The 21,184-nt window shown below is 49.9% G+C and overlaps 5 protein-coding genes across 5 annotated transcripts; 2 read left to right on the top strand and 3 right to left on the bottom strand.

Moving 5' to 3' along the window:
• Window positions 1–5,120: 5,120 nt before the first annotated feature.
• Window positions 5,121–5,540, top strand: P174DRAFT_371702 (uncharacterized protein; the record flags this gene model as incomplete). Its single annotated transcript, XM_024822390.1, has 2 exons — window positions 5,121–5,436; window positions 5,500–5,540. 2 exons carry the CDS (start codon window positions 5,121–5,123, stop codon window positions 5,538–5,540), a joined length of 357 nt encoding a protein of 118 aa, XP_024681744.1.
• Window positions 5,541–5,860: 320 nt separating this feature from the next.
• nut1 (putative RNA polymerase II mediator complex subunit Nut1) lies at window positions 5,861–9,250 on the bottom strand (the record flags this gene model as incomplete). Its single annotated transcript, XM_024831249.1, has 7 exons — window positions 8,526–9,250; window positions 8,225–8,475; window positions 8,118–8,180; window positions 7,565–8,065; window positions 6,981–7,512; window positions 6,100–6,934; window positions 5,861–6,077 (listed from the first exon to the last, which is right to left on the bottom strand). Exons 1-7 carry the CDS (start codon window positions 9,151–9,153, stop codon window positions 5,861–5,863), a joined length of 3,027 nt encoding a protein of 1,008 aa, XP_024681743.1. The 5' UTR covers window positions 9,154–9,250.
• Window positions 9,251–11,700: 2,450 nt separating this feature from the next.
• Window positions 11,701–12,375, bottom strand: P174DRAFT_371427 (uncharacterized protein; the record flags this gene model as incomplete). The annotated part of the gene is made up of 1 exon (XM_024822377.1): window positions 11,701–12,375. The coding sequence occupies one exon, from the start codon at window positions 12,373–12,375 to the stop codon at window positions 11,701–11,703; it is 675 nt and encodes a 224-aa protein (XP_024681742.1).
• Window positions 12,376–15,179: 2,804 nt separating this feature from the next.
• P174DRAFT_222841 (uncharacterized protein) lies at window positions 15,180–16,447 on the bottom strand. The gene has a single exon (XM_024821384.1). The coding sequence runs from the start codon at window positions 16,088–16,090 to the stop codon at window positions 15,452–15,454; it is 639 nt and encodes a 212-aa protein (XP_024681741.1). The 5' UTR covers window positions 16,091–16,447; the 3' UTR covers window positions 15,180–15,451.
• A 2,401-nt stretch (window positions 16,448–18,848) lies between these two features.
• P174DRAFT_443003 (NADP-glutamate dehydrogenase) lies at window positions 18,849–20,932 on the top strand. The gene is made up of 3 exons (XM_024827716.1): window positions 18,849–19,311; window positions 19,377–20,436; window positions 20,517–20,932. Exons 1-3 carry the CDS (start codon window positions 19,266–19,268, stop codon window positions 20,704–20,706), a joined length of 1,296 nt encoding a protein of 431 aa, XP_024681740.1. The 5' UTR covers window positions 18,849–19,265; the 3' UTR covers window positions 20,707–20,932.
• The last annotated feature ends 252 nt before the right edge of the window (window positions 20,933–21,184 follow it).

The following is a 21,184-nucleotide window of genomic DNA, read 5'->3' as shown; positions in this document are numbered from 1 at the left end:
ATACTTGGTCAGTTGCTTGGATGATCCGCGTGATTTGCAATGATCCGGTCCAAGGTCCTAGTAGATGCAAAATATATATTCAATATCAGTACTACTGATGCAGGGACAATCCTAGGATCGAGATCCTAGATAGTTCCTACGCATTCTGCGGGTCTACAACAAATAACCAGATAACAAGCCCCATCGCATCGTATCCTGATCCTGATCCTGATATCGTAAAAGCACACGATCCGGCGATGGTCTGATGCACAAGGCCCGATATAGCAGTAGCAGAACTACGTAGGAGTACTCAGTAGGACCACAACCCTGGCCACTACGCTACGGCATCTTCCCCGGCCCCAGAGCACTTACGTTTGGCGGCTTGGCCCCAAAATCCAATTTTTGAGTCCTGCCGTCCCGTCACCCAAGAGACTAAGGCAAAGACAAAGGGCAATGACATCTTGCGGTGGGACGGGTATGTACTTTGCTTTTGCCGCCGTGCCTCGGATTGGACAATAAACCGCGCGACACTTGAAAATCCTTCGTGACGCGGTGTCTGGAGGGGTCCCCGCTATCCGGGATTCTGACCGTCCAGGGCCCTTGTCGTTGCCAGGAGCTTGTTCAGACAGGAAGCGCTGCTTCTCTGGATCGATCTAATCATTGTGGCCTAACTACTACTAAGTAGTACTACTATTTTCTAGGAGCGTAGTGGTCCATCTACCGTTGTCCCTTATACAATCTACTACTGGGAACCGGCTTGAAGCGATGGAGAGTTGCCGACCGTAGATTCCGCAGCATCCGACCAGAGTGCCCAGAATTTAGACTCCAAACCAAGACAAGATAGCTAACTGGATAAGAGGATTAATGTCGATGGCACGGAGAGTCTACTGCAGGATCCTGAGCTTCATTTCGCCTTGCACTAGACCTAGCTTAGCTTATTTAGGTAGGTAGGTAACCTAAGAGAGGTAAAGTACCGTGTGTTCCCGTCCTTAACCAAAACTCCAGCAAGAACTTGGACTGAGCAGCCTATCACAGGGTGCATGTGCTCGCTGTTATATGCGGGCTAAGGCTCTAAGCTCTTCTGGCCCTGGCAGTTTGCCACTGTTTCTTTGTCTGCTCAAGAGCTAGCTAGCTAGCTAAGCGCTGCACATGGAGCTTCCTGCTCCTAACCTACAGAGTCCTTGCTAGCAGTCGCTACAAGGATGCTCCGACTACCGAACGTCAAGACGGCTCCGAAGCTTTACCAAAAGGGCAACTTGGAAGCGCGACCATGGTTCGCCACCACTTGGTTCAGGAAACAAAACAATATCAATTGCGACATGGTGATCATTGTTGATCTGGTCATGACTCGAATCCATGGCGATAAATAGATTATCCCACGGATATGCTTGACTGTTTAGGGCCATCCTTCCAGTCCCCGGTCACCGACACTTAACACTTGTCACTAAAGCCAGGGGGTGAACAGGGGTTTATTTTCCATCCCGCGGCTTAGGCCACAGTCTGGCTCTGCCGCCGCACCGCAGTCACTGTCCACAATCATACGTCCGCTTGTGTAGCTCCTCGTGGAGTTATATGACTGTGGACTCGTGGTCTCATGGACAAACACCCTATGATGTTAGTTGCTACTGCTAGGGGGGCAGGGCCATTGGACGTTGAGAATTAGAAGGATTTGGCCAACCAGTCCACTGGAGCAACCAGAGCAACACCTGGGACGGCACGATATTGCCTTTTTGTCCATCATTACCATATTGGGACAACGGATGGAGCTCGTGATGGAGACCGCGGAGGTGTTCTTTATCTCAACTGGGTTAGGAGTTGCCTCTTTGGGAGAGAGGACTGCTGTATGAGTGTGAGACTTCTCCGTACGCAGTCTTCAAATGGTCCAGACAGGCGATACGCCTTACTCGTAGACGTGTCCAGCGGTTATCTGTCAAAGACCGCCTGGTAGGGACAATTCCGTGACGCGAATAGTAAAAAGGCAAAGTGCTGACTCGAGCTGTGATGGCCAACGGAGAAGGCACTCAGGGGTAATTATTGAATATAGTTTAGAAGACTAACAGCTACTGCCTTACGCTGCCTGGACTTGCAGGCACCAACCATGTTCCTCCTCACGTGCTGCTGTCAGCTGTTCCCTCCTGGTTTATAGTTTTCTCAGAACCTTCTAACGCTGGTTCGGTATCCACCAGATGCAGAGTACAATTAGTATTCTTCAGATTAGTTCAAAGTTCAGCCCGACTCAAAGGTTAAATGGGAGTCGCGAATCCTTCGAACAAACCTGCAGCGGCGTGTTTCACACTGCCTGTACGGAGTAGCTACTTAGTCCACTCCACCACCCCATTGCCATTCCTCCATGACGCAGGACAATCGACATTATTATTCAGTTTCGATGGTCTCCATACCAGACGCACTTTGGTCTCACGAAGGGCTGAGAATCGATCGTATTGTGGACAATGTGGGGTCCTTGCCCACAATCACTCGCAGAGACGGGATCGAAATCGACTGTCATCGGCGAACGAACTGTGGAACTAGGAAAGCCGCTTTAGGTCCCAGACAGCCGGTACTACGGAGTATATTTGCAGAATTATGCTGTATGTTGTCGTGCACAGGGATGCAGATTGTCTATACTTCCTGTGACAGATCTGAGGGATATTCTGTTACTATGTTGAACTCCCGTACCACCGTTTTGCCTCGCCTCGACCCAAGTAAAGGTACAGGTGATTTGGTTCATGTTCGACAGACGCGCCAAGGAGAACTGATATCGGTCTATGCGCACTGTCTATGTTATTTCTTGATGATTTCTATGGCTCAGACTGGATGCTCCTTTACATCAAGCACGGAATTGTCCTTCCAGATGCAGATGTAGGAGTCACCTGTTGTGCAAGTGGATGACCACTGTGAATGCTGTTGGTAGAACTGCTCAACTGTGGTGCTGAACCCACAAATCAAAGGCTTTACTCCGTAAAGCTGGCAGCAATGGCATTGTTCGACTCTGCACGTTCGCTCCTCCACTTTCGCCCCACCAGTCCACCCTTCTTCTGTCCATTGGTTCTTCAATCCGACGGTTTGTACACTTCTGCAGGGGCCGGCATATGGCTATGTCATGAACCTCCATTGGTCAATCCAGTCGGGGACCTGACAGACTGAAAGTCCTCCTCAGTGCCCATCATCGGACTCGGAGTGGGGGGAAATATTTCGCTTCGCCAGTGGTTGGTCCGGCCTTATGGACGTCCGGTTACTTGAGTTTGCCAGTTGCCGTGCAACTCTACTGATCGTGCCGGGTTGCCTGGATAGTCAGGTACGATTGACATGATCCGCCCCGTGCAATTGTCAATAATGACGCGTCGGTTGAGTTTCTATTTTTTTCTCCCAGAAGTATTGGTCAAGGACCAGAGGGCTGGTATCTGGAGGCATTTGCTAGAGCATTCAGGCGCTGCTGACTCTGCACAGATGCCCAATGCTACAATACAGAAGTGGAATGCAGTTCTAGTGACAAGGGTTACTAATTATTTAAGCTTGTTATACTGAATGGCGCGTGCTCCCCTGTCATCAACGTGGACTCATTCATTAAGGTTGAAGCCAAATGAGGCTTGAATAATCTACAGGGATCTGTACAGACACTGTTGCGCAATCTGCGATCGCTGATTCTAGTCCAAGTCCAAGTCCGATCGAGACAAGGTCGTCAAGGCTGTGATGAGTGAATGTGTTTCCGCGCTTGCATATCACATTCTGCAGGTCCATTCTGTGCAAAGTACTGAATATGAAGTTTGACTTTTACAGGAAACCGATCACGTTTCTCCTGTTCCTGTCACTTGTTGAAACTTGGGAGTCGGGGTGCCGCGGAGTGGGCAAGTCTAGATGGCTGACAGGCTGAAGCCGAGCCCAGCTTGTTGCTTCGAGATTCATCACGTCGAATATCCTCCAATGACAAGGCTCATCAACATAAAAGCCTCGTGCAGATGGTCGCCTCGTCCCTGGTGATCACAGCCTGTCGGGATAAGATTACCAGATGCAGACAACCCGATGCATCAATGCATGCTTGATTGCTAAGGTGGCTGCAGATGGCTTCGGATATGAGCCTAGTATTTTGGCCCTCTCTGCATCTTCAAGCATTGCGATTTCCGGCGTCTGACTCGACAGCGACGGCTGGCGCGCTCTCCTTTCACGTGCTCGCGTCGATCGGTGTGATAGAAACGAAGAGGCTGCAGGATGGGGCTTGTCAAATCTGCAGCTTGCACTCGCACTAAGCACTTAGTCTGAAGCGACTAAATCAAGTCCAATTTGGCAATTGGCCGCATTGATTTTGCTGCCGCGTTATGCATGCTGTCTAGTCTTGTGTCTCGTGCGGTGGAACTAGCTGTCATATTGACTTTTGCCTGAATTGACAAGTCAGCTATCATTCATGCAATATTTGGACAATGTCTCAGCGTACCTATTTCTCTGTCCAATACTAATTCGATCGCTACAGCTCAGTCTGATTCTGGACTTTAAAGCCATTTCTGCTGCATCTGCCTCTACCTTTCGTAGTCGTATATTTAGCAATAGCAGACTGGAGTCATCAGCAGAACAGAGCACAATATCAGTGTAGAATAGTGTACTTGATCTCCATTCTTGAAATCTGCCCAGTGCACAAGACGGAATATAGTCTACATTGTTCATTGACGGAGAAATGCATCCCTCGCATTCCATTCCTCCAGCCACACACAACCCTGGGCAGGGCCAGGGCTACCTTGCCCTCACTGTTAAGCGCGTTCACTTCACAATCTGCAATTGATCTTGTTACTGCTTATAGTGTCTGATTCTCAACATCCCATTACTGAACAGAAGAAATTCAATCACCGTACGGAGTACAGAGTACAGAGTACAAAGTACTTGTAGCTGTAGCTGACCACAACCCGCAGAGGTAGTAACTAATAACCGCATCAAGGGATAAGGTACCATCACCAGCCATCCCAACCCAACAAAAGACAAACGCGTCGATCCTCGCGTAGCAGCATACCAGTCCGCTCTCACGGTGGACAATCGATACAGCGACAGGCGACATATATCACCCCCGCAACACGACCAAACATCCTCATCCTCATTTCTTCTTGACCGTAGCCAACCCACAGACCTAGCAACTTGTACATGATATCGATCCCACCATGGAACTAAAAATAAAAACCCACCTATCACTCCTCCTCCTCCTCTCCGTGGTCATCGCCTGCGCAGCCCCAATCCAGAGTCCGATTTCGACCCTCCACACCCGCCAGGAACCAGGAGGAGAAGCAGAACCAGGAGCAGAAACAGAAGCAGAAGCAGAAGCAGAAGACCTGGACTCGCTGCTGCCGTCGCCGTTGGATTCACCATTGGACTTATCGTTGCCTCCGTTGCCTAAGCCCGAGCCGCTAGACGTCGATAGCATGCTTGCGAATTCGCCGCTTAGCGACTTTTATAAGATAATCAAGGAGGAGGTTAAAGGTTTGTTTCACTTCCGGTTTGGCACGCGGGTATGTGACTGCTGATTGCTGATGCAGTGTTTAGTTGATTTGCCAAGTATGAGGCATAAGAATCGGCCTATATGAGCTGGTCTGCAAGGAACTTGGCGAAAGGTTACGGTGGTTTGGTTTTCTTATATAAGATATAATTTGCTTGGTGTTGATATAGGTGCTGCCTTCTGACCGGTCTCTCTTCTTTTTGTATATATTTGCTAATGCATTCTGCAGGTCTTCTTGGGCTGGAGTTGATTTGATCGGTTTTACTGTTGGTGGCTGGGTCTTTCTTTCTGTCAGTGGAAAAAGATTGTGGTGTATCATATAGTTCGAATGAACGGTTCTTGGCCGGCGTTGGCGTTTCATAAATGGATTAGATTCACCCATAATGCTTCACTCGTATCACTGTATACCTAGAACATCCCCTCCATATCCAGATCCAAAAACTCCGGGTTCCCAACCGCCATATCCGCCGCGTTCAGTACATCGTCGATACTCGTGTCGAGCCCCGTCCCAGACGAATCCAGCCCCGCCGCCGCCGCAGCATTGTCAATCATGCGATGGATGTTCTCTGCATCGTCGGGCCCAACTCCATGGTCGGCGGCCCCGCGGCATCCAGCTCCATCTGGCCTGCGCCCACACCCACACCCACACCCCCAGCTGCATGTTCTGTATGATGTTGTTGACGTCCAGGTTAGGAACCTGAGACGGCGGCGCCAGCAGCGCGTTGACCCGCCGGTACAGGCGCACAATCACCTCCGCGCGCAGGGGGTCCTTCTCTGAGATCTTGGGCACGTTCTCGTGCTGCAGCGCCAGCACGTCACGGAGGGTCAGGATCCCGCACCGCGGCAGCGCCTCCTTGTTCGGGTCCACGGGCTGGTGACTGTTCTGCTCGACGGAAAAGGTCTCCGCCATGGGCGCGCAGATCAGCGTCGCGGCCAGGTCCTGCGCCAGGGGGCCGTTGCCCGCCTCGGTCTGGAGCTTCAGCTCCTCGATCAGGGCAGGTAACACACGTGACGCTCCCAGCATCCGCACGCCGGCGATCAGCTGGCGATGCGTGTACGGAGGAGGCGCCATGCTGACCTCTGGGTTTGTGCTCCAGAGCACCAGGGATTGGAACGTGCTGCGGATGCTGCCGAGCAGGCCGCCGCCGGAATGCGTCGTCCAACCCTCCAGTTCGGAGCGGTGGCTGCTGCCCACCCGCTGGAACGATAGGCACGGCTCCAGGGAGTCGAGAATCGGTTTTATGTCGGTGCGCGACGGGTGCCGCGTGCGGACATCTTTGAGCGGCTCTTCCAGCGTGCGAGCAGTAATGTTCAGCACAGTCCGGTGGATCTCTCTGGCTTCGCCGGAGATGGAACTCGGATTCACCAGGGAATGTAGCGCCTTCAGGGGGATTGAGGGGTCGAGTTCCGTCTCCCAGATATGGTTGCCCAACCACGTCAGCGCGAAGATAAGAGACGGTAACAGAAACGGCTCAAGCAGATCTACTGATGTCAGTATCTTTCCAGTAGTCCAGACCAATTAACATACATTCAAAGCCCCCTTTCAAAGTATCAAACTCGAGCTTTCCCGTCTCACATGCCTCCAGGCTCTGGCTGAACAGTGTAGCCACAAGCAGATAAAACTCTTGTGGACTGCACGCCGACATGGTCTCCTCACTGATGCCCTCGGCAATGAACAGAGCCGCAATCCACGAGCCCAGGTTCTTGTTCTGTTTCTCATCCAGAGCATCGAGTTTCTGGCTGCAGGATCCTCGCTCGAGCAGTCTCAGAACAAAGGAATCATTGCTTGAGATCCCGAGGTCCGCTGGTCGCAGATCAAACCGGTACTTGAAGGCCAGCACCAGCAGGAGAATGCTTCCAAACTCATCGTACACCGGTTGATTCTCGCCCTGATCCTCGTCCCAGTGCCACGAGTCCAGTAAAGCGCAGAGCGGCTGCAGAACCTGCTTTGGGTTTCGGAAAATCAAAACGACGTCCAGCGCCTGAGGTCGCCGAGACAGCGAATTGCAAATGTTCTTCAATGTCATGCTCTCTTTTTGGTTGCAGAGGTTATGCATGACCTGTCTTCATTAGCCGACGCCGTGCCAATCAAATTCTGACGCAAGAACGAACCTCCGTGATTGCCCCAATAATCGGACCTGCATTTCCCTCCATAGACTCAATCTCGTTGATCAACTGCTCCGCACGTTCAGGATTGGCGTTGATCTGAGACACCAGTTCGTCCTTGTTATACCCCACAGGAAGAGTTTGCATGGGATTCTCACCCAACAATCGTTCTATGCTGGATTCAGGTATCAGTTTGTGCGAGGCACAGGCAAACAAAAACTCCTGCCGCACGTCGGACAGCACCGTGTTGCCCTGCATTTCGAACATCTGCGAGAACGATGGGAAGGTGTTGGGGTCAAGTCGGCTCAATGCATGGCTGATGCACATTTCCATTGGGATGGAGACCATGGTCGACGCCAGCATGGCTGCAAAGAACGCGGGAAGCTTGTTGACCAAGAAGGAGCGAAAGACGAACATCGTTCGACTGGATTCATTACGATACATGCCGTTTGAGAGGACATCAAAAGCAGCGGTGAGGATTTCCTCAATGAGAGCTTCATAGTGTCCCTAATACATGTCAGCCGGCCTGCCTTACCTCCTAGGACATCACTGCACCTACCCCGTATCGATTGGCAAGATAGTTGATCAGCATACCATCATCCACTAGGGGCCGGCCCACGAGCTAAAAGGTCAGCTTGTACAGCTAGCGAGAAGAAAGGTACCTACCATTGCATTGATAAAGACGTAGAGACCTGCTCTCGAGTTGATGACCGGCCCATCCATGACGGACGCCTCAAATTGCAGAGCATTGACATTCATGTTTTCCATCATTGGAACATCCAGGGACTTTGGCGCCCGTTCGCCGTACAGATTGAATTCCTTCTGAAGACCATCCAACCTGTTACGCAGAGGCAACGACACCTCAACGCAAAGGGGGAGATATGCCGAGAGCGCTTGGCCCAGCTTGACCTTTAACCCTGCAGCGAGTGAGATCAACTAGGCCTATTCGGAAGTGACGAGAAAATACCTTCGTGTGAGTCAGCTGACAGAACCTCTAATCCCTTCCCAGTTCCAGATAGAGCAGCGAGGAGAATGCCCAACGATTCGAACAGCGACACCACATCCGGCGAACTCATCATTCCACTCGAGTGTTGACCGGGATCAAAATGGCTGTTGTGCCACGAGACAACCGCACGGATCCAGTCAATAATAGAAAAGAAAATTGCGATAGCTTCTGCGTTAGTTTTGGGAGTACTCCCCGTTGATACAGAGAGCATGGCATCTTGGATGACTCGAATATCAGTCATCAAAGTATAGCATTTGGACCCGTCCTTGCCCTCTGATGTAGGCAGTTGCGGCTTATCATGTATAGACGAGTATTTCAACAGAGAGGTCAACACAGTAGATGTCCTGACCCTGCCCATTCGGCACAGGCAGTCTATGTAGAGCGGGAGTAGTGGATCCCACTTGATCCGGGACTCGGACCGAGTCTGAAGCAGTGCATCAAGCAAGCCAGTTTCTGCAATCGGACATTTCTGCATCAGCAGTTTTGACAGATTTCTGAACTCGCTGGCATCGATTCGATGTATCAAACATTGATGGAAGAATGTTCCCCATTGGACCGGGGAGGTCATATTCTGGGAAGGTTCGATCATCCTGGCTTAAATTCAAACATAGCAGATTCGAGACGATGATGTATAAATAAGCATTTGATTATCCACACTGGTTCGTGGGAGACATTCTGCCTAGCTCCTTATACAGGTCTGGAGTATGTGGTGGAAACTTGAGCGTCATTATTTGTTTGGCTGGAACGGCCAGTCACATGATAGTTGTTGTCACATGACAAGACGGTGCTTGTCTTTACATGGATTAAGCATAGAAGAGATCAACAGAACAATAAGCATAAAGGTAGTATCTTTGACAAGGCAGATGGGGTTATGAGTGCCAAAGTTATCTGCATCTTTAGTAGCTTATTGAAGAGCATAATAATGTTAGTGTTCTGCTAGGGAAAACTGGAATATTCTACCAGTATATTTTTGACACCGTGAGGCGTCAGAACTATAATAGCCATGCACGATCAATGCTTAACACTATCGATAAACCACAGATAAACATATAGCAGAGAACACTACCATCAAAATGATCGAGCAATGTAACTTGTACTTCAGCTAGAGATTCCTATATCGAGGGCTAGCCAACCCACAAAGTCCACTAATATTCCCAGTCGTAAGGTACCACAACGCACGTAAGGACGTAAACTCCATGTTGTAATACTGGGAGAATTTGCATAATAAGTCGCAAAGAACATACTCGACAAGTATAGAGAGTATTTGCAAGTCAACCTGGATTAGGAGATCACCCTAATCACTAACATCAACAATCCCCAGCTAAGCACGAGATTGGCTCATGCCTTCCTGATCTAATAAAGCCTCCGGACAAATAACATCTCAGATCAGCCAGATGCTGGCACCAGGGCTAACCTAGTCCTTTACTCCCCGCCCAATCATGTGCGGATAATGGACATCCCTCTTTCAGTCCTGTAACTAACCTGCGATTGGAATTATCTAGAACTATCAACTATGGAGTACACTCAAATGCAAAGCCTATAAGTGACTTGCATGTCCTAACACGGGACGCGGCCCACAATCTCATTACAGAATAGGTAGGTCGTCAACAATCAATCAATCAATCGGTGGTGATACCCGGGGTCCAGAATTGAGTGTGACTGCTTGGGTTGGTTGGCGTAATTTGCAAGTCTCATGCAACACAGTTTTAGTTATTAGCATGCCATGACACTGTGTATGCCATCTCCGCGGACATTGGAGAATGAAGGAAGATAATTCCGAATAGTCAGAAACATCATTTACATCAGTACAAGACGGGTGAAGCCTGCAGGGCCTACGGAGTTAGTGGGGATGCGAATGGAGGCATTGCAATGTTTTACACGTACTCTGGGGAGGGGCACTTCATCCTGTATTTCGGCCGATACGTCGAATTTCCAACCTAGATAGAGTACCTAAGTAGACGGGTAAATCCTGACCAGAGGTATTGCGTAAAGTTGCAGATCTTTTGCAACCTCCGCGCCAACTTTGAGTAACTTCAATACCACCACTGTATTCTGACCACTAAAACTGCTGGACCCCGCCATTCAGCTAGCCACTCAACTGATGCCATTGGTTGCGTTGTTGAGCTATTAATGATGCAAACTCTTAAGTCTGGAAGACTCAAATACCCCTAAACATGGAACAGTGAGATAGAGTCTAGGTTGCCAGACAGACGCACGGTCCAACATATTGAATACCACCACTTCTCGGTATCGGTAAATATTAACCAATGTCAGATCATACCTACACATTGAATTCTCTTGAGCACTGATGATGCAGCTACACTCAAGCAGGTATCTATAGTTAAAATTCCGCCGGAAATCAAGTGGGTAACCGAAAACCAGAGTGAGATCTTGATAGCCCTATCGCTACCAGAGTTCCATTCGTCTCCACAAGCAAACCAAGGAATTGACCAAGTCCCCTCCCACGCCGTTCCCTGCGGGCGTCGTAATCACGGGTCACCGAGACAAACCAGTGGGGTCTCAGGTCGAGGGGTAATTGATGGACAGAAAAGCCTTCAAAAATCTGCCTTGGAAACTTGAGCAATAGTTCCATAATCGTTCTCCCAGGTCCAGACGCCTTCGCCCTAAAAGGTTTTGGCTCAGGGGGTTCTGGTCCGGGAGACTCCCGGTGGCCATAGCTTACCACGGCCTCGAACGCTGACTTTGTTCGGGCTGTAAGTCTTCAGGAGAATTCCTTGTGCAATCTCCAAAGACTCAAGTGGCTGGATCTACACAATGACGAAGCATTACATAGAAGAGACATTTCGATAATCGCTCATCTCGGTCGTTGGGTTGCCACTAGGGAAGAAACCTAGACGCGGGAAGCCACCTCCCATTCTCAATGTTATTTTCTTTTCAGACATCTGGAGTGTCCTTTCACAAGAATGATGCAAGGTAGTGTAGACGAAGCACATCGGTTTTCTGTCGCGCTCCAAGAAAACTTATGATCAGTGCGTGTGATCATCGTCTCCTGGCGGGGTCCAACTTCTCTGGATCGAACGAGTCTGTTGTGTATGGTATAACACCTTTTGAAGGGTAATAAACTCGAAGAGGTAATTCGATGGGAACGTAACATCGGACATTATCACCGTGGAGGTCACCCTCCTGAGCTCCGAGGACACGACATATGTGAAGAGGAATCTCGGAGAGCATCAGGAGCCCGGGGTCCAACCATCCAATCTTCCATTGCAAGCCACTCACTCCAACTTCTCTCCGCGGCCTCGATCTCGGAATCCACTGTCCCTTGCAGGGGCCGCAGGAAGGGAATGGTCTCCAAAGGAGGCATATCGTAATCTCTCTTAACGGCAGCCCAGCCGCCGCTCTTCGCAGCGAAGAGATAGTTGCGACGTTCCTGTTCGTGAAGATATCCAACGCCTGCGGTCCAGTCATCGCCGAAGAATCCTTGAAGGACCCCAGGAGAATCCATGCCCGTGGCTACTAGACGTCGAATATAGGGGATGAGTGACACAGAGGGGGCCGGATGCGGGGATGACTCTGAGACAGAAGACGTCAGTCCTGCAGAAGGTGTTGATGCTTCGCTCGAAGAGCTGGAGACAGGGTGCGGTATTCGTTGGAAAGGTAGACGAATGTTCAAAAACGCGCACAGTGCTTGAACGGTGACACTATGTTGTGCATGGTCTAGGAAGTACCGCTGGCAGTTCTGATAGTGGGGGTACCACTCGAAGATGTCAAAGGTGCCATGCGCTGCTTCCTGGGACGACCCAGAGAGGTCGATTATTGTGGCGGGATCGAATTGCTGAGCGGAGTCCATTTTGGCGGCCCCAGACAAGGGAGTTGACTGATCGGAAGGATTTCTGTGTAGAGAGTACCCGACTTAGCTCTAGGTCCCTATCTAGCCATTGGCCTGCTGGTCTTCGAAGAGACGAAGGAAATGCAAGAAGCTGCCACCGGTGATGATCTTTGCGCTTTCGAGCGTTTCCAGGAAACGCTCAGCTAGACGTAGAGAGGAGAGGGACAAGAACAAACAGGGGAGAGAATTACTTGTTCACAAAGACACTCCTACCTCGGCGGATCAGGAGAGACACCCTTCGTCGAGGAGACTCGGAGGGGGAAGATGTAGAGCGGAATAGGTTTCTAATGGCAAAACCTAGGCTTTTACCTTGGCCGGAATCGTTATCAGACATCTGCTAAGTGTGCTCCATCTAGAGACAAGATGATCTCTAGCTTATGCCATTAATGTAGTCGAACCGAGATTATTGAAAATCGAGTGTGTAGCGGGGAAACTGAGCCGACGAATGCTTCGGGGAGGACCGACCCATCGAGGATAGGAACCAGAAAGGACTATAGGTATACGTCGAGTAACAAATCGTTGCAACCAGGAGACCAGGAAGAAAAGAGAGAGAGAAGAAGAAATTGATGACAAAGGAGGCTGCGTGGGAAAAAAAGAAGCGGAGCTGGGACTCGCACTTGTATAACTAACCAGTTGAGAGCGAACAGAGCTGGAACGGGTCTACCCGATCAAGCAATTAGGACTGTTTATTCGAGGGCCCAATATAGAACAGTAAGTCCCTAAAATATTATTCGACCATGGAGACAGCTATCGTTCCAGCGATTCCATTTTCCGAGTACCTCTCTACATGTGGGTAATTAGAATTTTTATGGAGAAATGACAGGCCATAGTTAGCAAGGAAAACAACGGATGGCAGTTACAGCAGTTGATTGCACTGAGACATGGTAATTCGATTCAGATTGATCGGAACGAGACACTGGTCCATCGGACGTGGAGGCTCAGATCGATGCGAATCGAATCAGTGGATGCAAATGGGGGTGACCAGTGGCGAAAGAGCCATGTTCATCGCGTGTCCTTTCACTCCTGCTGGTGGATCCTAACAAATTGGCCCGGGTCAGAAATGAAACATCTCTGTCCAGCATCTGGAAGCGATGATAAGGAAGGCATTTCTATGGCTCAGACCTGGCCCCAAGGATCAATTGGATCAATTGGACCAAACTGTATTCGCAGGTTACCTAGAACTACCTTGTCTAGGTTGACTTTTACCGACTGGCTTTCTCTCATTCTGGTTGGTGTGTGATTGCTATTTGCAAAGTTTTGGGACTGGTACCCTGGTAATACCAAACTTACCCACAGGCAAGGTCCCTGTACCTGAGCCCACCTCCAACCTAAGGTAGGTAGCTCCTTCCCATTGGAGGAAGACCGAGGGAAAGTTGATACTTACCTTCCAGGCACTCGACTGCCCCTGTTTCTAAAGCAGCCTCCAAGATCCGAGATCGTCCAATCTAATCGATTCTATTTGAACTCTTAAATAACCTTGATAGTATCAACTTCATTCTGTCCATGACGGCCCCAGATCTTTCTATTGGGTTCCTTAAACGCCTACGAGTCATTGGGCATGCGGAAGAGCCACCGACATTTGCCAATGGCTAGAGATGCCTCTGGTACCTCAATCACTTCGAGACGCAATCAGCGGTGAGCATCTCAATACGAATCCCTCTAGTGGATCAGACTCAAGGACTTCTACCTCTAGCCATATATCAGGCCTGAACCGAACGACACATCATTTCTCCGCTCTCTATCGACACGGATCTGTCACACTGTGCATGACGTACAAATCTTGCACATCACCCATAATGCCCTAGGGTAGGCCTGAACGGCGAACCTGTAATCGACATTGCCTTGAACCTATGATAACAGCTTATTGCTGTTCATCACCATTAAAGCCAGTCAATCAAGTTTACCCGCATTCGCTACCATACTTCTGACGACAACACGCCTATCTCAACTAGTAGAACCATACATTCTTACACAACAACACGAAGGTGATCACGAAATGTTGAGATGAGCGGTGAGAGTGATACATCACCGCGACGTCTACGATGCAAGTAATATGCGCCAAGCCGGAAATTATCTTTCCAAGCAGAGATTCGTTCGCTGTGGTAGTGCAAAGCAGCTTCTAATAGTTCTAGCTCCGGTCCCGCCCTCGCAGGTGGGACGTGGCCATGCTTCTGGAATATCGGTGAGAATGTCTACTCGAGTTTGGAAGCCATCCTTCATACCATAACAGGCATTCTCTGCGAATTGCTTCAGAGCCAGGTTGCCATATAAATGATTGGTCGTTGTGCAGGAAAAGGAGATATGCAGGTTTACCGTTTGTACAACGCAATCCGCTATTCAGTTAGTTATCCCCTACCTGATATGTATTTCAGACCGATCAGATTGATCACATCGAGCAGATTCCTTAAGTATGCACGAGCTCCAATAGTGGGCCGCTTAGCCGCGCGATTCCAGGAATCTACCTGCATGAAGCGATCACCTACATTCTACTAAATAGTGACAGGTCTGGGACTCGACTCTGGGTATGTTGAGTCACCGGTCAGTCTAGCGAAGACCATATCGACAATCCCTACCTAGATTCGACAAACAATTAACACTTCATGCATGGTCCACGGGTGTAATATATTTCAGGCGTTTGAGTTGCAAATTACTGATACCTACGATACAGTACCGAGATTATTACCGGATCAACCTTCACTTGTCCACCTTGACAGGAACCACGGTCTTCCTCTTCACTAGAGAAGTTTGTTAAGTACCTTGCGACCATGGACTTAGACAATAACATCTGTCCATTGAGGGCTCTGGTAGGAACATACGGCCTCAGCTCTGCATGGATGTTGAACTCGGAGACACCGATACTGACGCCGCAGGATCTGCAATACGACGACACAGCCACAGGATCGTGGCTCGCACAGGTGGCTCGTGCATCATCAACTGTACCATCAAAGCCAATACTAGACTAGAAGGCATGTGGACGGTGTACACAGTACCCCTTAGTCTATGGAGTAGAGATGACATATTCACAGTCGTGGTGATATTATTTCAACGACTCTATCAGGATTGCAGTGGACATCCCTGCAACAATGCTGCATCGAGCTGCGATTGAGCAGTAAAGGAAGCAATGAGGTTGTCCATTGCAATATCCGTTACTCGATTGGCCTACCAGGAGAATCATTCCTTGTTTTGTATGCGGACGGATTGGAACCCAGGGGTTGGGTCGCATGAATTCGCCACCCCGTACCTGGTCGATAGACACTTGCGCAATGAGATTGGCGTACATCGAGGTCTCAGCTCGGTTCACCCCTTTCTGAGCGAGGAATAGGAGGATCGACAGGATGATGCGGTAGGAAGACTCGACTGTGTCTCCGTACATCGTGAGAGCTGTAAATAGATACTGGCGGTCACTCGATGTGTCTATGAGGATATGATAGGTATTATTATTGCGTCGAAATGCGGTTGTGTGGAAGGATACGAATACAGGATTGCCAATAGTCTGACATATCCTTCCCATGCTGCTCGTTCTGGCTCGCATGGCAGTGGGCTGTATTGCCATGTTATGGGCTGCCGGCGCCCCGTCAGTACCTGTTTCGGCTGAACTGGGTGGTGAAGGGGTGAGTGATCCAGTAATCTGCGTCCAGGGGCATGCATAGCAGTGTAGGAATGATGCAATGATCATTGCTTTGAAGTCATACGTGACATGCCATGTCTACGCCCCTATTGCAGGCCTCGGATCTGCTGGTCCTACTGTAATATCCCCAAGGAAGAAGAACAAACAGTCGAGGAGATCGGATATGTTCAGTTGCACTCTGTTCCTGTGCTCCTTAGTTCACTACTTTCTGACCCTGTTACCTGGTAAGGCATGCATTAGACAGGAGCTTGGCATGTGATCCTCCAGTATGGCCTAACATATGGAGTAGTCAGGTGGAGATGGTTCGTTAGTATGCGCTTCGTGTTGTGGTATTAGCTAGAGATTATCGACCTCGAGAACATCATAGACAGAGGAACTCGTCAAATCTGAGCAGTAATGATAATAGCCTAGTATCTGTGCCATACGCACCCACTCCGGCCCCATAACCGTTGATTGCACTGTAACTGTCAATTTTGAATATAATCATGATTTTGAGGCCACTAAGGGTTATGTATATACAAAAAATCGTTATTATCATCTACTGCCTCTGTTGATCCATTTGATACCATATTCCCTTGTGTAGGTTCTTGGGGTGGTGGTTGGGGGGGGGGGGGTGGGGTGTTTACCATGCACTTTCTCCCACAGCCTTTATAGACATCTCTCTTCTGCAGCAGCATCTTTGGCCTTCCTTGAAGCAATTGATCGATTTGCATCACGTAATTTTAATATACCATTCTGGCTAAGCGGCTTAACCTGCTGCTTAGTATATTAACGCTGTAGAGGGCCTGCGCGGCCCTGATTTGACTAATAGTTTCATTTGCCATAGCCAGGTGCTCAGCAGCAACTCAATTATGTTTAAATATCCTCAGCAACACATTTGATTGCTGTGATATTCTCTCCTCTTTCAGATTCTGCAAGTTCAGGGGCACTTTTTGAACCAATCACCTTCCTAAATCTGCCTTGCCAGGCTGGAAGCCGCATTCATTAAAGTTATATACTAACTGCTTTTTAACCATGTTTGCAAGCGAATTATACCAGTTCCCTAATAACCCTGCATCTTCAGCCTTGATATGCTTTGATTCCTTCATTTTTTACTTCATGGGGCCTAGATTGAGGTGTTCTGGGAGTCATTTCTTAAAGTGATATACCTAAGTCTTACCAACCTGTCTAGTTTTACCTGCGCGTTGAAATGCCTGATTTGCATACTCTTCTAGTAGCTTAGGCGTCACTAGCATGTTCCAATCTTGCATACAGACTATCCACTGTATGAAAGCAGCCTCCTGGTATTCCTTAAGAGCTTTATTAACTGGTTTTCTGGCTGTTTGAGGTTGCGCGCCGTTCTTAACGCGATCATGTAGGGTCCTAATAGGAACACCATATTCACGCGCAATCTTGGAGATATTCGGGCTTTTCTTTTGAGCCTGAGCAGTTTCGCGGGCCAAAAGGAGGTCAGATTCAATAAAATTAGTAGATTTAGGCATGTTTGGTGGATGGAATGGCTTCATATGTGATATTATTCAAAATTGACGGTTACGGTGCAATTGACGGTTATGATGCAGCGCGGTGAGGGGCGCGTAGGCACGGAGAGGGATAAGCGAGGAGTCATGTATTGTCCATCGGGGAGCCATTGTCAGATAAGTTTCCGGATCGTCAATCGAATGCCGGGGAAGGGGAACTATCTATCAATGACTATTCCAGTGATGTACCAAACTTCGGAGAACGAGACTTACTCCGAAGTGACAGCCTAAGGCATGCAAGGTTACTTTGTTGCAGCCCAGGCAATCATCCATCTTGGCGCCCATAGTCCGATCTATCCGAGAGCGGAGTTGACACCGAGTCCCCGAGGGCTGCTATGTTGCAATTTGCATTTCATTTACCCGCCCCAGGCGACATTGCAGTGTCTGGCAGTCTGATTCTGAGACTCATACAGTCACAAATGACGAATTATATGGCAATTCTAATTTCCCCGCGTGAGAGGTGATGTGCGAGGATAATACGTACTCTGGAGGGGGCCGTCTCGGCCGTATGAGCACGGTGCAGCCCAACCCCACGGCATGCGGATGGCCCACGCTTCACCGGTAGACCGGGGAATCCCGATTGCAGTGTTTCATCTATGATTTTCCCCCAATTATCGGGCTCTTGCTTATTCTGTAGAATAACTACACATACCTTCCTAGAAACGCAGTTCAATGTTGAATTACTTAGTAGTACAAAGAGGCTGGGATACTCCTCCTCATTGTGTGGACGGCTTTCCTCCTGGTACTGTCACCCACGTTCGGATTGGTTTCTCCCGATAGCACTTTAGAATAGAGTAAAGGTAGTAATGAATCAGATGAGGGGTACCTTATTACCTAGAGGCCAAGGTGGCAGACGAGCTGTAGACTAAAGCGGTTAGTGGGAGCTGATAATCAGGTAAAACGATCAGATAAGATTCCTGATGGAGTCGGCGGAACTGCCAGGGACGCGACCTGATTGGGTTATTCCACACGTGATGCGCTGACAGATCATGAATGTGGTTGGTGAGAGTCAGTGGCCACCAAAGCTTGGCATGACTGGACGATCGCTAAATCTCCTTAGCAATTCTTACGGTTGGAGAGATAAGAGAAACGGGGTTTAGAATTATCCGATCCTGTCAATAATAAGAATAATGATCTGGCATTTCCAAATTAAATCCCATAACGGCAGCGATATGGAACGAGAAAATCTCTGACCGGTGGCCACGCCCACGATGATTTCCCGGAACCCGAAAGCGGACAGGCTTGGGCGGGTTTCCGCCGATAGATAAGCAGCCTGCAATCTGTGACCTTAAAGTATCGAATAACACTTTACCTCCACCCGAACTTCGGAAGTTTCCCCTGTCCAATCATCGTCCTTTTCCTTTTGTTCTGGCAGTGTTTCCTCCCAATCCCGGCCTTGTATGCCGGCAATTCTACTGCTGATCTCGCCCCCTCGTTGGTCCCTGCACCTATCTGTATGCTGTCCTCCCACTCGTCCGACTCCGGCATCCCTCTTTCGCCGTCCTCCGCTGCCCCTCGCACCCCTCCTACTGTGTCGTCCATCTCCAGCATAAATACATCTCCACGCGCTCTTGTTCTTCGCTTCTTCTCGCTCAGTCACTCATCTCATCATCTCTTCCTTCCTATTGTCTCTTCCATAGACTGTTAATCGCCAGTCGCCACTTGACCTTTTCCAGAGACAAATACCATCTAAAACCATATTCAAAATGTCCAACCTTCCTCACGAGCCCGAGTTCGAGCAGGCCTACAAGGGTATGTTACACAATCTCACGTTTTGATGTGGCTTCTGGATGGATGATTCTAACAAGTGAATACAGAGCTTGCCTCTACCCTTGAGAACTCGACTCTCTTCGAGAAGAACCCTGAATACCGCAAGGCTCTCGCCGTTGTCTCCGTCCCCGAGCGTGTGGTTCAGTTCCGTGTCGTCTGGGAGGATGACAACCACCAGGTTCAGATCAACCGTGGATTCCGTGTCCAGTTCAACTCCGCTCTCGGCCCCTACAAGGGTGGTCTCCGTTTCCACCCCTCCGTCAACCTGTCCATCCTGAAGTTCCTTGGTTTCGAACAGATCTTCAAGAATGCTCTGACCGGTCTGAACATGGGTGGTGGTAAGGGTGGTTCCGACTTCGACCCCAAGGGCAAGTCCGACAACGAGATCCGTCGCTTCTGCGTTGCCTTCATGACCGAGCTGTCCAAGCACATTGGCGCCGACACCGACGTCCCCGCCGGTGACATTGGTGTCACCGGCCGTGAGATCGGTTTCCTCTTCGGCCAGTACCGCAAGATCCGCAACCAGTGGGAGGGTGTCCTCACCGGCAAGGGCGGCAGCTGGGGTGGTTCTCTGATCCGTCCCGAGGCCACCGGCTACGGTGTCGTCTACTACGTCGACCACATGATCAAGTATGCCACCAAGGGCGCCGAGTCCTTTGCCGGCAAGCGCGTCGCCATCTCCGGTTCCGGGAACGTCGCCCAGTTCGCTGCCCTCAAGGTCATCGAGCTCGGCGGTTCCGTCGTCTCCCTGTCCGACAGCAAGGGCTCCCTGATCGTCAACGGCGAGGGCAGCTTCACCCCCGCCGAGATCGACATCATCGCCCAGCTCAAGGTCGACCGCAAGCAGCTGTCCGAGGTCGCTACCACCGAGGCCTTTGCCTCCAAGTTCAAGTACATCGAGGGCGCCCGCCCCTGGGTCCACGTCGGCAAGGTCGACGTCGCCCTCCCCTCCGCCACCCAGAACGAGGTCTCCGGCGAGGAGGCCCAGGCCCTGATCGACGCCGGCTGCAAGTTCATCGCCGAGGGCTCCAACATGGGCTGCACCCAGGCCGCCATCGACATCTTCGAGGCCCACCGCCTGGCCAACCCCGGCGCCGCCGCCATCTGGTACGCCCCGGCAAGGCCGCCAACGCCGGCGGTGTCGCCGTCTCCGGCCTCGAGATGGCCCAGAACTCCGCCCGCATCAGCTGGTCCGCCGAGGAGGTCGACTCCCGCCTCAAGGGCATCATGGAGTCCTGCTTCCGCAACGGTCTCGACACCGCTGTCAAGTACGCCACTCCCGCCGAGGGCGTCCTGCCTTCCCTGGTCACCGGTAGCAACATCGCTGGTTTCACCAAGGTTGCCGAGGCCATGAAGGAGCAGGGTGACTGGTGGTAAACATATCACCCCACTCACATCTCCACATTATGATGACGAACTTTTTTCTGAGCGATTACCCCTTTTTTTTTCTTTTCTTTTCCTCTCTTCTTGGTTGATCCCAAGCGCATTGAATTTGGACGATAGAGGCGCCGGGTTTCGGGTATTCGGATTTCATTCTTGTATAAACTTCTCATGATTTAGAGCATTAGCATATATCATGATTCAATATATACCATTATCAAAATTATTTTTCCACCCTTCAAGCTCGCATTGTAACTTGTAACTCTTGTACCTAAAAATAATGCAGGCAGAAGAGAATGAAGTTGATTAAGACATGTATCATTAGTATTGGAATAGATTACAAGTAAATATCGTTAGTGGTCTTTCACATACCAGGCACCATCCCTCATCTACCTACCCGGAGTAAAATACTGACAAAACTGCCGCCCTCAGGTATCGAATATACATATATGCACCCCATGAACATATGATAGCC

This window comes from Aspergillus novofumigatus (genome assembly GCF_002847465.1).
Source record: "Aspergillus novofumigatus IBT 16806 chromosome Unknown P174scaffold_5, whole genome shotgun sequence".
In the NCBI taxonomy this organism is placed as follows: Eukaryota; Fungi; Ascomycota; class Eurotiomycetes; order Eurotiales; family Aspergillaceae; genus Aspergillus; species Aspergillus novofumigatus.
The sequence above is the reverse complement of the archived record's forward strand: the minus strand, read 5'-3'. Positions and strand labels throughout refer to the sequence as shown.

Coding starts and splice junctions, on each gene's coding strand:
- P174DRAFT_222841 (XM_024821384.1), bottom strand. CDS start 16,090: ATGATCATTGCATCATTCCTACACTGCTATGCATGCCCCTGGACGCAG.
- P174DRAFT_443003 (XM_024827716.1), top strand. CDS start 19,266: ATGTCCAACCTTCCTCACGAGCCCGAGTTCGAGCAGGCCTACAAGG. Junction 19,312..19,376: donor GTTCGAGCAGGCCTACAAGG/GTATGTTACACA, acceptor AAGTGAATACAG/AGCTTGCCTCTACCCTTGAG. Junction 20,437..20,516: donor CCCGGCGCCGCCGCCATCTG/GTACGCCCCGGC, acceptor CGCCCGCATCAG/CTGGTCCGCCGAGGAGGTCG.